At 43.8% G+C, this 19,409-nt stretch overlaps 1 protein-coding gene across 1 annotated transcript in view; it reads right to left on the reverse strand.

The window, feature by feature from the left end:
• Positions 1–3,858: 3,858 nt before the first annotated feature.
• LOC102561139 (MARVEL domain-containing protein 3) overlaps positions 3,859–19,409 on the reverse strand; it is a 31,147-nt gene continuing 15,596 nt past the window's right edge. Inside the window, exon 4 of the mRNA XM_014606963.3 lies at positions 3,859–5,957. Within this exon, the coding sequence (XP_014462449.1) occupies positions 5,260–5,957 (698 nt within the window). The 3' untranslated portion in view covers positions 3,859–5,259. The remainder of the gene's footprint in view (positions 5,958–19,409) is intronic.

Consider the following 19,409-nt stretch of genomic DNA (forward strand, 5'->3'; position numbering starts at 1 on the left):
CTCAAATCAAATGGTTATTGGGCCTGATCCTTAGGGATATCATGCCCCTTGGACAGATGGATGGACTCCTTATTGTTTTCTTGTTTCTTGTCATGCAACCTCCACTTGGAAGTGGGTATGGAATATATGAAAACCTTGTGTTTTATAATCATTTAAGCAAGTGCTTCTCAACCAAAGGGCTGCAACACCCTGGTATGCCACCAGATCTTTTAAATGGTGGCTCAAGTTGCAAGAAGATAAGTTGACTGTGAGGAGATAAGCATAGGCTCAGGCCTGGCCAATTCCCCCAGCCCCCACAGCCCTGCTTCTCTGCAAGGAGGTGAGCAGTGTCATATACACTTGAGTGTTTGAAATGGGGTCTCACTCAAATCACCAAAGTTATAGAGGTGCCCATAGTACAATGAGGTTAAGAACCACTGGTTCAAGCATTTCACTTATCACTAAAAAGACTATTTTGAGTATACGTATCTGAAGTGTCTGTACCATAATGGAGCTCCCTAAAGCACATTTAAAATATGTGGCCCTTTCCTCTATCTCATGAGCCTCATTATATCTTCTTAAAAAATTAATTACTTGTGAAACACATGCACACATCTTCCTCATGTAAGCTTTCCACTGCTTCGTGTGTGCTTCAGACAGTCCAGTAGCAGGTGCATTTCTCTGTGTAAATGGCATCATTCTAAATCAATAGACCATTTGTAGTAATGAAGGGCATCCTGTGACTTGCTTGTTTTGCTCTGTCACATGCCAAAACCAATTACATCAAACACCCTGACAATCTGCAGACCTTGCAAGGAGTCTGATGTTTTATTTATGATGGGTGAGGGGGAGCATCTGTGACAGTTTTTATGCTGTGTTGGCATCAAGCTACTTAATATACTGAATGCCACCCTCTCTGAGTGATTGGTGTTATGGAAGAGATGAGTAATGATGAACGTTTCCCATGGCTGGCTTAAGGAAAAATGGTCTGATATTCCTATTTTAGTAACTTATCTGAAGTAATTTGAGAGCTCAGTAAATGTCAGACAACTGTAGTTGCATGTTTGTGTATGTAAGTGTGTGTATAAAGCAAATTATACAAAGAATGCAAATCAAGAGGGGAAGAACAGAAGTATATCCAAGTAGATCTAGACAGATTACGGAGGTGGGCGGATGAGAATAGGATGGAATTCAACGTGGACAAGTGCAAGGTGCTGTGTCTAGAGAGAAGGAACCTGCAACACACCGATAGGCTGGGGAACACCCTTCTCATCAACACAGTGGCTGAAAGGGATCTTGGAGTCATTGTTGACTCCAGGATGAACATGAACCACCAATGCAAGGAAGCAGTCAGTTAAGGCTAACTGCAACTTGTGCATCTACAGATGCATCACAAGCAGATCCAGGGAGGTGACCCTTCCCCTCTATGCAGCACTGGTCAGGCCACAGCTGGAGTACTGCAGCCAGTTCTGGGCGCTGCACTGCAAGAGGGATGTAGCTAACCTTGAGAGGGTGCAGAGGAGGGCCACTCGCATGGTCAAGGGGCAGCAGGGTAGGTTGTACAAGGAGAGGCTAAAGGGCCTGAATCTATTCAGCCTCCACAAGAGAAGACTCAGAGGGGATCTGGTGGCCATCTATAAACTCACTGGGAGGGACCAGCAGAAAATAGGGGAGGCTCTGTTCCCCAGGGCACCACCTGGAATAACAAGGAATAACAGCCACTAATTGATTGAGAGCAGGTTCAGGCTTGATATCAGGAAGCATTACTTTACGGTTAGGGCTGCCAGGCTCTGGAATGGGCTCCCCAGGGAGGTGGTGCTCTCCCCTACCTTGGGGGCTTTCAAGAGGAGGTTGGATAGATATCTGGCTGGGGTACTATGATCCCAGCACTTGTTCCTGCCCAGGGCAGGGGGTCAGACTTGATGATCTGTTCAGGTCCCTTCCGACCCTAGAAACTATGAAACTATCCAAGGGTAGGTATTTGCAATGTGAATGAAATACATATTTACGATTGATCTACAGATACAGTCCAACATATTTTCTCAACTAATGATGAAAAGTGGAATGCAGCTAAGCTTGGAGTCTGATTTCCAGTGTTACAAGCCTACTGGATCAGACCACAGAAAAGGCATAGCAGGGCAGCTCCATGCCTGAGGTAGCCCCACACGCAGAGCAGTGTTGGCTGTTACTGCTGCTGTGGCAGCAGTGGCTTTTGCGTTCCCTCCACAAAGGAGGTTCCTGGGGCTGGTGCCCTAGTCACCCCCTCTTAGTTATGCTACCAGACCACAGGTCTGTCTAGCCCAGTATCCCATATCAGGTGTTACAAGGAGGATTCATGTGATACGATATCTGGATTTTGAAAAACCTTGTGACAAGGTCCCTCACCAAAGGCTTTAAAAAAAAACAAACCTGGGTTGTCAGGGGTTTGGAAGGTAATTCCTTTTGTGGCTTAAAAGATAGGAAACAAAGAGTAGCACTAAGTGATTATTTTTCAGGGTGGAAAAAGATCAGTTGTGAAGTCCCACAGTGATCTGTGCTGGGGCTGACTTTATTCAATAGTTCCATAAATGACCTGGAAAAGGGAGTGTCCAGGAAAGAGAAAAGTTTGCAAATGATTCTCTAAATTATTCTGGATAGTTGCTTACCAAACTGATGGTGCAGAGCTGCAGAAAGATCTCTCAAAGCTCAGTAAAGGGGCAAAAAATGGAAAACGAAATTCCGTGTTGACAAGTGCAAGGTAATGCATCTGGGAAAAACTAACCTCAACTAATATGCTCTTAATGCTAGGCTCCAAACTAGCTGTTACCATTCAGGAAAAAGTCCATGGATTCATTGCAGATTGCTTTCTAGAACAGCAACCAAATCAATAAAATGTTTGGCATCAAGAAGGGAATTGGATGAAAAAAAAGCAAAATATCTTTGATGCCACTGTAAATCCATGGTATGCCCTTGCCCATATTTTGAGTATGGCATGCAGTTCTGGGTCTCTATCTTAAAAAAGGTGTAGTGGAATTAGAAAAGGGCAACAAAAATGATCAGATATATGGAGCAGATGCCACTACAAAAGCAACTGAGAAGGCTGGGACTTCAGTTTGGAAAGGAAAAAGGCTGAGTGGTAGGGATAAGTGAGGGGTAAGTTACTAATGACTCTCGCTCTAAATCATCTAGTACTTGCCACTTTTGTCATCAACAACATACTGAGCTAGATGGACCATTGGTCTGATCCAGTGTGACGCTTCTTACCTTTCTCATGTTCACAGAGCGCCTGCTAAGACCAAGAGTGTTTATGGAGGGCCTGTCCAGACTAATCTGTTCCCTGCTCCGCTTCCCCTCCAGCTTAGAGAGGTACTGGAATCACATCCCCCTCTCTTCCAAGAATCGGCCAGGGCAGCAATGACCTTGTGCTGTGCTCTGCCATAGGGGCTGAGCAAGCAGCTTCTCACCAAGTAGTATATCTGGAGAGAAGGGGAATGAGCAGAGTGGTGCCTCCCCTCTGTCCTAAGGAGTGTTTTCCATGCAGGCACAGTATTCGGCCCCTTGGCATATCTGGGCAGGGAAGGGGAGTGAATTGGTCACTAAGGGCTGCTTTCAAGGAGCCGGTGCCATGGGGCTGCTGCCCCTGGTGTGCAGCAAGCTTGTCCCCTCAGTGGCAGCTATGGCTTGAGTGCAGAGAGCACCGACAGGTAAGAGACTCTGTCCCCCTCTGCCCGTCCTTCCCACTCTCCCTTCCCCCTACCTCTAGGTGCTGAAGGAGCTTGAGTGCCTGTGTATGAAGGTATAGAGTTTTAGTTAAACATCTCTGCAGTGCTTTGAACATAAAGCATTGCATTGCATAAATGTTAAATAGTATTGCAAAGGTTTATGCAAGTATCTACAGAATCAGGACCATAATATTGTTTTAATACACTGTTTTGATTATATAGCAAGCATGATCATGCTTAATGGAATTGGCATGCATATAATAAATCGACTCTAATATAAAAAGAGACCTCATCTGGATTATGATTCTCAGCCAGACAAATCTGAAAGAGGACTGCCAGAGTCATAATTGCTTCTTCCCTTCTGCATGAGCTGACAAATCTTGATGTGGTTAAGTACTGCTCTTGTGTTCTTGCTCATCTTTGATGTACAGTGGTTTGTGTGCTCTGCTTCAAACAGAGGATTCTTGAAAGATGCTACTGTAAATGAGTTTCTTGACCCAGGGAGAGCCTGACTACTGTTATTTATAAGTTATTTTTATGTTGGAAGATGTGCTTGTGTCTATCACTCTCTTAGGGTAACTAATTACATAGAAAAACAGTGCTTAATGTTCAAAGGCAGCCAGTATGCTCTAGTGTGAGGACTTGCTCCCAAGCAGTCAGAGGTTTAACAGTAATGTCTGTATCCCTGGGGTTAGAAGTTTGCAAACTGCCTCTTTTTTCAGGTGAAAGCTCTCAGTTTCTAAAAATTCATAGCAATTGACATAGATTCAGAGATGGGTATAAAACCAGCAGAGGATAAGAAGTTGACCAACCCATCACTTCTGGTATGGTCTGCAGAATTCCTTGGAGAACAGTGCAATCTGGGTATCTAAATGTGGATGTCTCACTTAGGAGTTAAACCTTTCTCAGATTGCTAGTCATGACACCAGCCCGAGCAAAGTAGATCAGAGTTATAGCTTAGGACCTAATTCAAGACAAAAGCTTAACTTTGAGGATGCCCACTGATGTTAATAGTGCTGTTCAACAATTTAAAAACGGGTATATGCTAAAGAACCTTCCTGAATAGCATCCTAAACCCATTCATTGGAGTTGAGAGTGTTCATTCACTTCTTACATGGACTTGTTGTCATTGGCACAAAGGACAAAGTGTTACCCCTCCCTCCATATTTCTAGTATGGATTTAATCTATTCTTGAGAATTGTTTTTTAGAAATTTCCCATAATTTTTTTTCCAATAGCTCAATGATGCTGGCAGCTCATGTGTTAACAAACCCTAGTGAGTGGTGTTCCCTAGTGAGCCAATTAGACTTGCTCTGAGCAAATTTAAACTGTTGGTACTAAATTTAGATAAAGACCCTGGCTGAGGTGACTGAAAAAAATCAAAATAAAATGTACTGTCAGAGTATTGATTTTTCTTACATGATGCGGACTTAATCTTACTGCATTTTCATATAGGCTATTTGATACATGCTTAGACAATGGTTAATATGGTATTGCAGCTCCATTTAAAAACTACATGCAAAATCCAGTCCCTCCCTGGGGTTTCTGGTCTTGCTGCACGCTCAGTTCTGTAGTAGAGTCTACACCAATGTTGCTACTGCCTGCATGCTGCGGGTGCTTTCAGGGCTTCTGTTGGCTTTGGGGTGGCCTCTCTCTTTGTAGCTGCTCTCTGGGCTGTACTGAGGCTGTGTCTGGTGCCTCCGGAAGTTCCTCACGGTCCGAATGGTGCGAGCGCAGATGACAGAGCTTGGGAAGTACAAACAGGCAGCCACGATACCAAAGACAGCAACAGCTGCATCGCCTCCCTGCACCTCGCAGTTCATTGATGTGTATCCCCGGCGTGCATACAACCTCTCCCTCTTCTTGCATACATCTGTTGTGTTCACCTGGATGACAAAGTGCAGGTAGAGGCCAACGGCTGCAGTGTACGCTATACCAGCCAGAATATCAAAGGCACATTCTGCCATGAGCAGTGGCATGGAGAGGCGATGAATTGGCTTTGCCCCAATGACAAGGAACAGGAGTGTAAGTGCAGCCATTGTCAGGCTGAAGGCAATGCCCCCGTACACACAAGGGGCTCTCATCTGGCTGAACTGCATGTCCAGGTCTCTCACCTCCTTGAGTTCATATCCTTCAAATGGGCTGTAAGCGGTATCCAGGCTGAAGGAGCCCATTCCCAAGCCGCCCATGGAGCTGTAGCCTGAAATGGCCGCCTGGGCAGCCGCAACACAAATCAGCACCAGAATGCCGACTGTAATTTCAACAAATTTCAAAATACCTGAAGGAGAAATAAATATTGATTTTAATATGCTGTTGACAAAAATAAGAACATGTGAATGCAAGTGCGCGTATACACACACACACACCAAGTTCCTTTCAGGGCTTATTGAGCTGCTTTGTTTAGCTGTTGTTCTAGAAAAACCTTTCTTTGTAAATGAAGCATTTGCTTCAGAGGGAGAGTTTTACAGCTGGAGCAAGATGGTTTTTCCAGTAATTTGACAGAGTGCTGGATAAGTGGATCAACCAAGAAAAATCCATAAAGATTTTACAACACACTTGGGCTACAGAGATGGCAAGTGAATAGTGGTCGTATTTTGTCCTTCAGCTCCTTGATGTAATGCTGAATGGGAACTGTCCATCCTGAACCAAATTCTAATGAGATTTTTATAATTACATTTAAGAAGCTGAAGCCTATGTTCAAATTACATTCGGGAAGGTGCACATTTAACTTATGTGCGCTCCAACTTTATCTCCTTTACAGGAAAATAAATTTTATGAAGCAATTGCTGTAGCTACTATCAAATGCATCTTGTATGGTGTGGGGGTGGGAAATTTAAACCAGCCTGATGCTTTTTGGACATCTCTGACATCCACCCCCTTACTTGGAGAAGGCTAGGCTGAAGTTCTAGGACTAAGGGTTTCTGAGCTGGCCATTTTCCTTTACCTACTGGCTGTAAGCAAGACCATAGAGGTGGATCCTACTGCTCATTTTTGTGTCTGATAAAACAAAAGCTTAGATTGCATTGATTATTAGCCACCAGGGGTCAGACTAAGATTAGTAAATGTTTTCCTGCAGTTCAATCAGTGGTTCTCAGTCTTCTTAGGTTCAAGACACCCCCAGATAGGCTCGAGCCACTCCTTGTCAGGCACTCCTCAGAAAATGCTAAATCTTAGTTTTGGATAATTTTTTAACTACAGAATAATAACAGAGCAATTCTGCTGCACAGAACTCAGAAAGACCACAATAGGGCAGAATGTTTTTAATGCTATGATTTCCTATTGGAAATATCTGGGTTTATCTTGTGAATCATGTTTGTACACTTAACCATGCTTAACTTTGCGTGTCACACTGTGGCACCTTTGAAAGGATCTCAAGGCACTCCAGGGTGGCTGAGAATCACTGGGCTATATATTTGACTGTAGCTGAGCTGAATTTCAGGAGGTAAAAATCCCTAGCATAACGAATGTGCTATGCTGCTTAAGACCTGAAGGTAATTACTGAGTCCCTATAGCTCTCACCTCCTCCTTGTAATAATAAGTGTGAATGCAGTCTTAGTGTTAGAAACTTGCCAAAATGCTCCTACATTTCTAGGCTGTTAAAAGTGGGACAGGCACTGGGCAGCTTTCAATAGTCCACTTTGTTCTGCAAGGAAAAACAGTGAATTAGCACAAGAAACCAGACCTCTTCATCTATTACACTGGCACATGCTACAGGGATGGGAGATTCAGCAGCCTTCATTAAGAACGGTCAGATACTCCCTCTTGTGGTTTGCCCAGGAAGGAGTGACTCCCTTGGTACTGATATCTTCTTAGGTGGAAGGAACTTTGTACTGCAGATCTGAACCTGTGGTTCTGCTGTGCCCCTCTATTCACAAAGGGCCTGAGTCTGCTACGCTGCTTGCAGTGGGACTCCTCCCAGAATGAATAGCATTGAGTACTAGCAGGATGTGGCCTTAAACAAGTAGGAAAAAAAATAAGTTAGAGGTGCAATCATTCCTACAGCAGCCAGGAGTCGCTTTATAGCCTGTTGTTTCCAGAGAGACAGGGCAGTCGGGTTAGACAGGTTTATTTGTGTCTGTAAAGTTCCCCCACTGAACTGCCGGTACTTTATTGGCTGAGAATTTAGGTCCTACCTGAAGTCCAGTGTGTTGTGCTTAATATGCACACACCGCCTAGAGCAGTGGTTCTCAACCTTTTTTGTATCAGGGCCCATTTGTAAACAGCAATGACCTGTCCTGACTCAGTGCCCCTCATTCCTGACCCACTGCCCCCCAGCTCCTGGCTCCAGCCCCTCAATGTATGGGGCAGGAGGGTGGTTGTATGGGGGGCCCCAAGCAGCCCCTTGCAGGCTGGAACTCTAGCTTGCAAGGGAAAAGCCACCATTTCCCAAGTTTTTCTCTTTTAAAGGAAAATCCATTTTAAAGTTTGTTCACGACCCTTTCATATATACATATATATATTCTTATATATACATTCATATATTCTTGTGACCCACTTTTGGGTCACAACCCATGGGTTGAGAAACGCTGATGTAGAGGATTCACCTCTTGAGTTACTTGCCACATATACAAATTGATTGTTAAATGTGCATCTGAGGTTCTATCAAAGGAAAACATGCATGTTCAGCTTTGCGTTTCACCCAGAGCAAATCAAGCAACTGTAAATTACTGTGGTACTGGGAACAGCTGGCAAGTTTTATACAAGCAATAAACTGCTAATGCAAACCCCAGAGGTTTGTATAGTCATCAGGGTGAAGAGAAGGAATTCTGAAGCCTTCCGAATGTTCAGGTGTTGCATGTTTTGGGCTACATCCAAACACTGCACACAACTGTGTCAGCACAGTTTCATTCCCTCCCTTCTTCCTTTGTTACTGCCCCATAGAAAAACTCCCTCCTGCCACCTTCCTGTACCAACATATAGCTCTGTTCACATGAGGTCTCTTTTGCAAAGGCTTCCCACAGCTTTTACACTGGCTCCTATGTTGTGCCCAGCCACTTGTTTTCACTTTTGCATCTGTTATGCGCACTCTGGCTTAGGTTTGACCATGTTGGAGAATCAGTCTGTTGCTGCACTGTGTCTACACTAGCGCCCTCTGTTGCTCATACTAGTAGAGGTATACCAGTTTTAGTGCTCATGGGAAACATTTGCATAAAAAATCCTTTGTGTGACTAGGTTTGATCTATATTTGTTTATATCGGATGCCCATTTTTCTGTACCAGATCAAACAATGGTGGGGGGGACCCATATTTGGATACCGTTATGGAGAAACGAGCAAGAACTATATTGGTATAAACACAGCTGTTAAGTGCTTCCACATTAAGGAGAAAGAGTTTGCACTTTGTCTAGGCTTATGACTGTCTGGCATGCATTTGGGATGTGTCAACTAACACCTGATAGGATAGTGTTCACCGTACTATGTATGATGCACACTGAGGTGGGGAAGTTATAGCTCTTAACATTTCACCTTTGTGTGTGTTTGTGCCTACATACACTGCCTTGTCTTCTTTCAGAAGACATTGCCTACCATGTTTGAACAGCATACATCTAAATCCTAGCACATACCAAGCCTCCATGGTTAGACAGGAGTGGAAAATGGATGATATTGCCCATAAAGTGAAGGAGCCATTGTTTCCACTCATGGATAGCTCTGCTTGCCTGCTTATAACTTCGCTGTTGAAAGCAGAATCCACACACAGAACAGTTCTTGCCTCAATGCTTTATTCAAAAAGCATAACTATAAATGCTAGTGTTAGGCAATATTGAATGCAGGCAGATGGTAGCACTTTCTCTAGCTTCTGAGTAGAATTTGTTTTACATATGGATAAAGGGAAGCCTGCCATCAGGAGGCATAAATGATCTCAACTGCTTGGGTTTAATTTTAAAATTAAACCTGACATGTTGAAATTGGCTTTAGGAGAACAAGAAGGAATTTATCAGCTCTGCCCTGAACTATTGATGCAGCTTTGAGGTAAGTTGGATTCATATGTAGGCTAATCAGGCCATAAAAGAGTTTCAGCAGTTTGTTCCCACTGTGATTTTTGACCAGTGAGAGTAGTTTTGAGTAAGGAACAATGGCTCATTGTTATGGTCTGGTGTGGAATGTGAAATGAGGTCTGGGAGTTTTAAAGGAAAACTCTATTGTGTGGGGTTTGGGGGTTTTTTTTTCCCTTTCTTCAAAATGTGGCAGAGAGTGATCTGAAATAATGGTATTGACTCCTTTGAAAATTGAGGCAGTTAAATTCCATCATGAAGTGAAGTACTGCTACACAACCTACACCTGTATCAAGCAAGTATCCAGGTATAGGCTACACTTCTGGATGCCTTTCCATTCTTGGCTAATAATTCCTTGGCACTTCCTTGCCCCAGCCCCATACTCTTCCCTGATCCACTTGTCAGGCACCTAATTTGGCCACGAAAGAAACCCTCCATCTCCAAGTGATCTCTCCTTGTACATCTCCAGCTAGCCTGGCTTTCTCCTCAGGTAGGGGAAGCAGCAGTGTCTGCCCCTGGCAAGTATTTCTCCCCACCATCAGCATACCATCAACTTTCCTCTCCCTGTCTGACCCAGCAGATGATGGGCATGGGTGTGGGAGGTAGGGTGGTGTATGTGTACAGTATAAGCAGCTAGAGGTGAGAACAGCCATTACTGTTAATGTGATCTGCCTGGGTGATGGACATGATAGACAGGATCTTTCTGGAGTCTCATGTCACCTTTCCCATAATCAAGAACTGTAGAGGGTAAGGGTTCAAGCATTGCACTTGTTCTGATTTTCTTGGGACTGTTGACATTTTCAGTGCCTTTTTTTTTCCTGCCACAAGTGCTTGATGCTCTACTGTGGGACCCAGGAACTTTTCATGCCCTTCCCCAGGGACTGCACCCCATAGTTTGGGAAATGCTGATCAAGAACAGCACCCTTTAAATAATTCCCATAGACAATGACTGCTCCAAGATCTGCACTTTCAACACGCTGTCAAACACAACCTCTTCTAATCAGGAAATCTCTCCATGCCCGACCTCCCGCCACCAATTATTTCTTCTCCCTTATTTTGAGAATTGGGTTTGTCCAAGACCCCTTCCTGGTTCAAGTTAAATCAGAGTGCCCCTGCATCCAAGCAAATTTTGCAGCCCTGGGTTGGGCTGTGCTGTCTGCTTCAGAGAGCAGAGCTGGCCATGCCTCTCTGCTCACTAGCTGGAGCAATAAGGGATGACTCACTGGCCCCCCTAGGCAAACCTGAGCTGGGGTCTGGGGCCAGGGAGGGGGGTTAAACTCCCCTTTCCCTGAGTACAGTGCTGCCCTGCCCTGTTAACTTATTGCTGGCTGTGACTGTGCGCTACAAATCCCAGAGGCACCTGGAAGCAGGAAAGGAAGTGATAAGCAACCCTGCAGAGTCCTGCTGTTGTGATTCTGGACTACAAATCCCATAGACCTTGGGGGCAGCAGGAAGAGGAAGTGAACACACAGCCAGAGAGCTGTGCTCTAGCATCCCCTGGCTTCAGGCCTGAGCCACTGGAGGCATGTTGCTTTATTTCTTGAATCAAAAGTGAATGTCCGTTCATGTGCTTATTGGTTCAGTCTTTGCCACTTACGCTAACCTGGGAAGACTGAATCAGCTCAGCCTCAGGCTTTTTGACTGTCTGTACTTAGCCCAAATGTACAAGGTTACATGTGTCGGGCAGCTAAATCATGCATTAAGGTAGCAAAAAAGTGAGCTGATGCCAGTGAATTACTGCAGTCTTCTGTGCACAAAGCAATGACCTTCTGTGGAAGTTAATACCAAAAATATCACCTTACTTTAGTGATGCAGGATCATAACAATACGAGTATAAAAATCACTAGGTATTTGAACATGCCCTTACTGTTGCTGGTCCTTCATCAGTCATGGAGTTCAGTTTTCTCTTGTTATTGTTAAACAATCCCTAATGGGGTAATGTTTAAGTCAGATAACAAAAGTGTTATGTACTGGCAGCAAATTGAATTTAAATATTACTTTAACACCTAACTCTCTTGAGCACCTTTCAAAATATCAGCATTACTATAAGAAAAATAAAATTCAAATACACTCAAATTTTATGACCATATCCATGTGGCTCAAAATATGGAAAATATCAGTTCAGGACAGCTTATCTTTCTTCACTGTTATCTTGCTGTTCTTAGAAAAATTGTTCCTTCCCACTAGTATTTTCCCCTAATACTTCCTACAAAAACACACTCCACTTCTGGACATCTTCCTTATTTGCTCTTCCTGCTGCTGTGGTAAGACAACTTCCTGAAGTATGTATGGTGCTGGATTTTTGAGGAGGAATCTCCCAACCTTGGAAACATGGGAGCTAGCACTTGGCATTTGTACCATGACCTTGTGTTCTACACTTCAGGTACTGATATTTGCACTGGATGTACTGACAGTCCTTTCTATAAGACAGAAAATAATGCCTGTTTAGTTCTGCAAACTTCCTTGTAAGAGTCACTTTTAAACAAGAGAATATCCTGGAGGTGAGGTGGTTTCTCTTGCTGGCCTTCTCCAGGGTTTTCAACAACCACTCCCTCTACATGAACTAGACTTGAACTACTTTTAGTAACTGGAAAGTACTTCGGTAGTTACTGCTTTTGCATTAAGACATTCACTGGCCATAGCTAGGTTAAGCGAGTCCGTATAGTAAAAATTCTTATTAACTACGTTTGTCCTTGGGATAGAACCACCATCACTGCAGCCGACTATGCTGTAGTAACTAATATATATTACAATTATATAATTACAAATATATTACAATTCTCTTCTGAGGAAATGCAACTAAATTTAATATACAAACAAGCTCACATGAGGAACAGTATTAGTCTGTTATGGTAGTTATCTTCAAGGGCTGTTGGACTGAAAAGGGAACAGTTCTTTCCTTTAACAGAGTTAAGGAATTTGCTTGAAGTGTGGGGAATACAAATCCAACTTGACAGCTAAAAGCAAGATCTTCCTAAATCAGAATAAATGTGGATTTTTACCTGAACCTGGTCTGTCGTACATAATGGGGAGCAACAAGTCCAAAACTGGTTGTTGTGATGCCAGGTTACCACTGAGTTGCAAGCCCAAAAGATACTTCCTTGCACAAAGTGGAGCTTACAGCTGTCAGCGAGATCACAATGGGGAAATTCTGGAGTCCCAGTTTTACTTTGTATTATGTACAGCAGTGGTTCTCAACTCTTTTTGGTCTCAAGTTACCCTCTTCCTCCCCCTCTCTCCCTGCCACTGGACTTGAGGCCCCTTCATAACTTTTGTGAATTGAGTGGCATCCAATTTCAAAAACTAATGTATATATTACACTATTTATCCCCTTAGCTAAGGACTGAGCAGTAGGGGTGGGGGATCAACTAGGCAGGGACAAACCTGAGCCTGTGCTTTTCTGTTTATCTCCTCACACCTCAAGACACCCTTCAAAGGGTCTGGCGACACCCTGGAGTACCCCAGCCCCTGGTTGAGAATCATTTACATAGTGACATCATGGACCGGTGTCTACCTACTACTTAATACCAGCTTTCCTATTGCTTCTCCTTTCAGCTGCAGTTTCACTCATCTCTCAAAATCAAGACAATACTATCAGCACTACCCCATGAGGTAGATGATTAGTACTGACAGTCTATTTCAAGCATATATTAAAGTGCCATCAACTGCTAGTTCACCATACATGCCAAACAGCACAGCATAAACGGCTCTTAAAGCTCATACATTTGTCATATGCAATAGATATAGTCATTTTATGATACCAAATGCTTTGGTCATTTGTGTTGTATGGCAAATGAATAAAATGCCCCATAAATTCTGAACAAATAAACTAACTGCTACTCCACTGTGAAATGTCATGTATTACCAGGAAGTTTTAATCTATCCACTTGGATAATGATGTGTACTTGTCTAAATTGTAACATTCCCTCAACCTGAAAACAATTAGAGAATTAAAAATCTGTCAAGATAATTAGCTCTCCAGTCATGTTGTATCTCAGACTTGACTGATAGGAGGCTGGGTAAAACACTATAGGGACTTATAGTGTTTTATTCTCATGGTGATCATGTGTCAAAAAATTTACAGCAAGTTTAAGCAGAGAATTAGATACTTCAGAATTGGCAAAATGAGAAAATTCTGACTGTTAACTGAAAAAAAATCGTAGCTTTTATTAGATACTAGGCATTAGCTCACAAATGTGTAGCCCATTGTCCCCAAAACTAGAAGGAACTGGTACTTGCTGTCTGAGTGAGTTTGAACAGTTTCTCAAATGTCCTTTATTTCATTCCCAAAGTTACCTATGGTCTATGCGTTAAATGATCCCTCAGTGGTATTGAACACCATCTATATATGAAAAAGAAATTATAGAAGGTTATTTACTTCAAAGGAGTGAATCTTTTGCTGTATAAACTTGTGTTTCTCATCCTGAAATAGTTTTGAAAATAGTTGTAGTACTCAGCAACCTTTCTTCTAAGGGCAATCACCATGGAAAGCAATTTATGACACAGTGGCACAAGAGAATTATGTGTACTTAAAAGAAATTAATAGTGATTATTATGAGTGCTTGGGTGGTTTTCCCCTCTCCCTACCCTATACTGTTTATGCCACTAACCATAGAATCATAGGAAAATAGGGTTGGAAATGATCTCAGAAGGTCAAAGGAGGGCCATCCCCAACTATGCAGAAGTACTTTCCAACATGCATAGCTATGGCTAGAGATTTGGATCATACTTCTAAGAACAAGAACTTATGGATCCTTATACTTCAATGAGTGCTGGTTTATTAATGCATAAGCACATCCTGAAAGGTGGGGAAGGAAATCACTACTATTTTCTAATTTTATTTCCTACTGAAACAATGTAATGATTTCCATTCTCTGCTTTCAGTTTTTACCCTTTAGTAAGTTTACTTGTTGCTTTGAAATGAGATCTTTTTGAAAAGAGAGACAGAAGGCAGAATAGGATTGTATCTTTGGGCACCTATACATGTGCCGGACGTCTGCTCTGATGCATGCTAATTAGCACATGCCGGGGTAGACTTGATTAATCAAGTCTGCTGGAACATGTTAATTCACGTGCTCCAGTAGCCTCCTTGTCATGTCTATTCAGTGTCCCCATGCTTAAAAATGGCAGCAGGGGCACTTGAATTAAAGCTCATTGAACAAGCTTTAGTTCAAGCACCCCCACTGCCATTTTGAAGTGGGGGATGCTGAGTACAAGTGACACGGCAAGCACTTTAATTAGAGCGTCTCGCAGAGTTGATCTAATTAAAGTGCCTGCCCCTCCATCCCAGAGCACATTTATAGACGCTCTTAGAGACTAACTGGAGAGACATATGCCTGAGCATTTGACAAGAAGTATCTTCGCTTAGAACTTACCATACAATAGATGAGAAATAAGATAGTACTAGCAAATTGCCCATCAAGAATGACTGGGGAGGTAGGAAGCTTGCTAACCTTAACCTTAACACCCCCCCCCCCCGCCCTCCGTGTTGCCACTGCCACCACCGCCCAGGAGGTGGGAGCGGGTAGGGGGAAGCTTGTCCAGCAGTCCTCTTGGCCTCCCTCCACCGGTACCCCATGCCGCTGCCGCCTCCAAGGTGCACGGGGGAGGGGGGAGCAAGGCCAGCGGCACTGGCCTTGCCCACCTCCCCTGCTCCATCCCCTCTTTCCCTGCTATCATGGCGGTGCTCTGCTGTACTGCCACTGCTGCCTCCTGTCCATAACGCTCTTGGAGCACTCTGATTGGTTGTTTCAGTGACCAGAGTGCTCTAAGAGCATTACGGACAGACAGACAAATAGACTAAGCCCTTTATTATATTAGAATATTAGAATTCATCACATCTCCCCAAGCTGTATTACTGGCGCTGAGGAATAGGAGTTTCATAATACTTCTTTCTGCCAATTTTCTTATTTCTTCCAAGATTTCTTTCTAAATGTCAAATAAGCAGAGAATTTCAATGAAAGTTACAGGGTAAGTAGCTATGATGACTAGTAAAGCAGAATAACTGACTGGAATTAAAGTAATGTATGGCTAAAAGGTGAAGACTCCATTTACTTTTATTGTATAAACCAAATTAAAGAAATGTTACCATATAACTCAGTGCTTCATCTCTTTCACACCAATAAAAACACTGAAACAAAACTAAAGGAGTTGGAAATTTTGATAGGAAGCCCAATCATCTCCAGCTTATTTAAATCTGGGAACTTGCACTTTATCTTGTCTGAGGTTGTTCAGTCCAAGGTGTGGTATGGCCCAGTCTCCACATATCTGACCTTGCTGGTTCTTCCACCTACCTACAAAGTGACTGCCTTGTCGTTTAACACAAACAAAAATAAAAAACAACCTCTCGTTACCATCCCTCTCCCCTTCCCACCCCCCCACCATAAAACCCTGACTCATCATCATCAAACATAAATTGCAAGGCTTCTTACATTGTCACAGAAAGAGACATGCAGGAAGTTCATGCTATTAACTGTGAAAATAAAGTTAAAATTAATCTATCAATAGCTCTTTAAAATGGTTGGTGCCATGGAGGGTGTGAAGGAGGATGGGGTACTCTAGTCCTATACTCTCCCTCCTAAAATATTTACTACTTGCCACAGTTGGAACCAGGATACCGAGCTACATGGATTGTTGGTTTGACACAGTAAGACTCTTCTAATTTACCAACAGACATGGGCGACTGGTGCCTCCTAATACTGGGGGGGCACCAGCGGCCGATCGCTGACTGGGGAGGATTGCTGCTGGCGGCAAACCCAGAAGTGTCACTGGTGTTTCTCTCCAGGGGGAGGGGAGGCATGGCCAATCTCAGGTGGTACACCCACTACATGTCACCAATGCCAACAGACCAAGAATTATACTAACAAATATATGCTAAAATATTTTTTCACCTGTGTTTCTCTTAATTTCAAAAGGCTGTGTTATACATTACCTGAAAAGAGTTATTGTAGGAAGCAGTTAGAATAAGTTATAGTAAGTCAAATCCTGTCTCAGGGAATTTTAGGTTTTGTTCCCTTTTCCTGTACCATTGTGGCTAGGGACAGAAGTTACACATAAACCAGTTTAAGTAATCAGAAACTGGTTTAAACCTGTAACAGAACAAAAGTTCAGTGCACATAAATTGGTTTCAAAATGGCCAAAACTGGTTTAAGATGGATCTGGTGGAATGTAGCATCAGACTTAACTGATTGAGGTCAAACTGGTTTATGGAACTTCTGTGCCAGATCCCTTCCTGGTTTAAGTTACATCAGAGTCCCTCAGAATCCCAGTATGCTTTTCAGCCTTCAGCTGGACTGGGCAGGGCTGTGCTGCTCTGTTTGCTCCAGAGAGCAGGGCTGGCCCTGCCCCTCTCCTCCCTAGCTGGAGCACTGTCAGTGCTCCAGGTGGCTGAGATAGGGGTGGTTGACTGCAGCCAGGGTCTGCCTGGCAGGGGCACAGAAGTGTTTGCCAGGCTTCCCCCTGCCGAATGCCCCTCCCTCACCACTCACTGCTCAAGCAGGGGTTCCCCCTCCCCTCCCCTCTCTCATGGCGGGGACCCCAGCAGCACAGACCCCAGCCAGCATCTGGCCATGTTCCTCCCACCTCCCCCCATGCTAGCTAATGCTGAGAGGTGTCTGTGTGTGTATCTCCAATTGCTTTGCAAAATGCCTGCACCCTGCAGGTAAGAAGAGCTTGAAATAATGAGAGATGCTTTTGTTTTCTTGATGGGCAGATAAGCTTTGTGTTCTGATAAGCTTCTTAGCTGCTGGCTTGCTTCAAAGCCATCAGAGGTTTCTCCTACCCTGAAACCCTTATATCAAATGAAGTTTCACTATGCAGCAATTAATGCTGGTGATTGCATCTATGCATCAATTACTCAGCCTGGTTAGAGTGTAGCTTCCTGGTCCTGCAACCTGTCAGTGTTCAACAGGGGACAGAGAGAGGTGTGAGAAAGGACCTGGTTTGCAATGAATGGGACCTGTTAGTGCTATCATTTTGAGATTTAGGCAAATATGAAGCACTAGCTAGTAGGATAATAAGAAGGTAGCAACAGATCTACCTGGAACAAACAAGTTCAAATTGTCACACTGCCCTCATCAACTCTTTGGGAAGTGGCTGTGCACATCCCAAAGAACAAGACAGCAGAGGCAGTTTCTGAGAGGCTTTGGTAACACTCACTTCCTGTCCACAGCTGTAGACAGCATGAAGAAGTAGGGAGAGGGAGATTAAAATGCTCATCCAGTATCATTAACAGATGCATGCACTCCACACAAGCAGCTTCTCCTGCTCCCCCCTCCCCCCGCTTTGCCTTAGAGTGCTAGCCAGCAGTCAGGGTCTGGCAACACTCCCTGCCCCTTGAGTGGTAAGTGGGGAAAAGCCTGGCAAGGGCTGCTTCCACCTCCCTCTGGGGCACTGTGCAGGTCAGGTTTGGGGTTTAAATCCCTCACTAATCATAGTGGCCTGCTAGGGCCTGGCCCTGCCCCCTCTCAGCTCAGCACTATAGAAGGGAAGGGCGGGCTGCTTTAGCACCCTCCGGGGTTCTAGCCTGAGCCACTGTTCATCAAAAGTGAACATCTGTCCACTTGCAAATCAGTTTAATTTACACAGGTTAGACTAACCTCTGAAGATTGAATCAATTCAGGCTTGGGCTTTTTCATGGGCAACTGGTGCTGCCTTAGTTGGCTGCTGCTGAGGGGGGGCGGGTGCTCCCCAACAGCCAATTCCATTGACAGGGGAGGAGTCCCCTCGCGGCCAATCTAGCTGCCCGAGGCGGGGACCCCCACAGCCGTTCCTGCAAAGGCCCATCGCTGCAGCCGCTTCCAGGAGTGGCTGCGGCTGCTTATTGGAGTGGCTGCAGCAATCGGCCAGCACTTACAGCAGGGGAACTGGCACTCCCACCTGCCCATCGCATAAGTGGCAAGCGCGGCCAGTTAGGGGGTGTACCGGTGCTCTCGGGGGGGATGCACGTGCACCCCTGTGCTGCTCCTACACGTCGCCACTGGGCTTTTTGAATGCCTGTACATAGCCTACAGGATTCTTCAGTACTAGCAGTTTGAAGTCAAGTCATTAAAAAAAAAAAGATTAAAAAAGAGAGAAATCAGTGTAGATGTTACAGCTGCCTCTGAGATCCCCTCTGGCCAAAAGTTTTGCATTTAATTTCCTCTGTCCCCCGACCCCAAAGTTGTTCCTTCACTTCTGTGAGGCAGAAGGCACTGAAAAAAGATGTACCTACCTATTCAGAGAGTACACAGTTATCAACAGCTTACTGTAAAATCCAGAAAGCATAACAGAGTACTGAGAAGCTTAGAGATGCTTCCAGTTACAGTGATCTTGACTGTTAACTTTAATGACAGCAGGTTTAAAAAAAATTAGGTACAACTTTCTTTGAAGTGAATGTTATCCCTAAGATGTAAAGAACTTATTTTTCCTTTTGGAGGATATTTGTAAAGACTTTTTCTTTGTTTTTTAATTTTAGTTTTTTTTATTTTCACTTTAAACAATCCAGCATACTCCTCCTATATGCTGTCATCAAATATTGATCCTTTATGATAAATGGTATCAGTGGCTCATACTACTAAATATTTTTCTCCTGTGCACCAAATCTATGGGTTTATTGATACTTTTTTTTAATGACATTGGTACTGATTAGTAATGAATTTCTATGGCAGTAATCCCCTGGTGATAGCAATAGCTATTCTTAATAGCGATGTTGGAAATGGAGGCCTGCAAGTTTATTGGAAAAACAGGCTTAAGAGTAATA

Source organism: Alligator mississippiensis, chromosome 3, assembly GCF_030867095.1.
Source record: "Alligator mississippiensis isolate rAllMis1 chromosome 3, rAllMis1, whole genome shotgun sequence".
NCBI classification, from domain to species: Eukaryota; Metazoa; Chordata; order Crocodylia; family Alligatoridae; genus Alligator; species Alligator mississippiensis.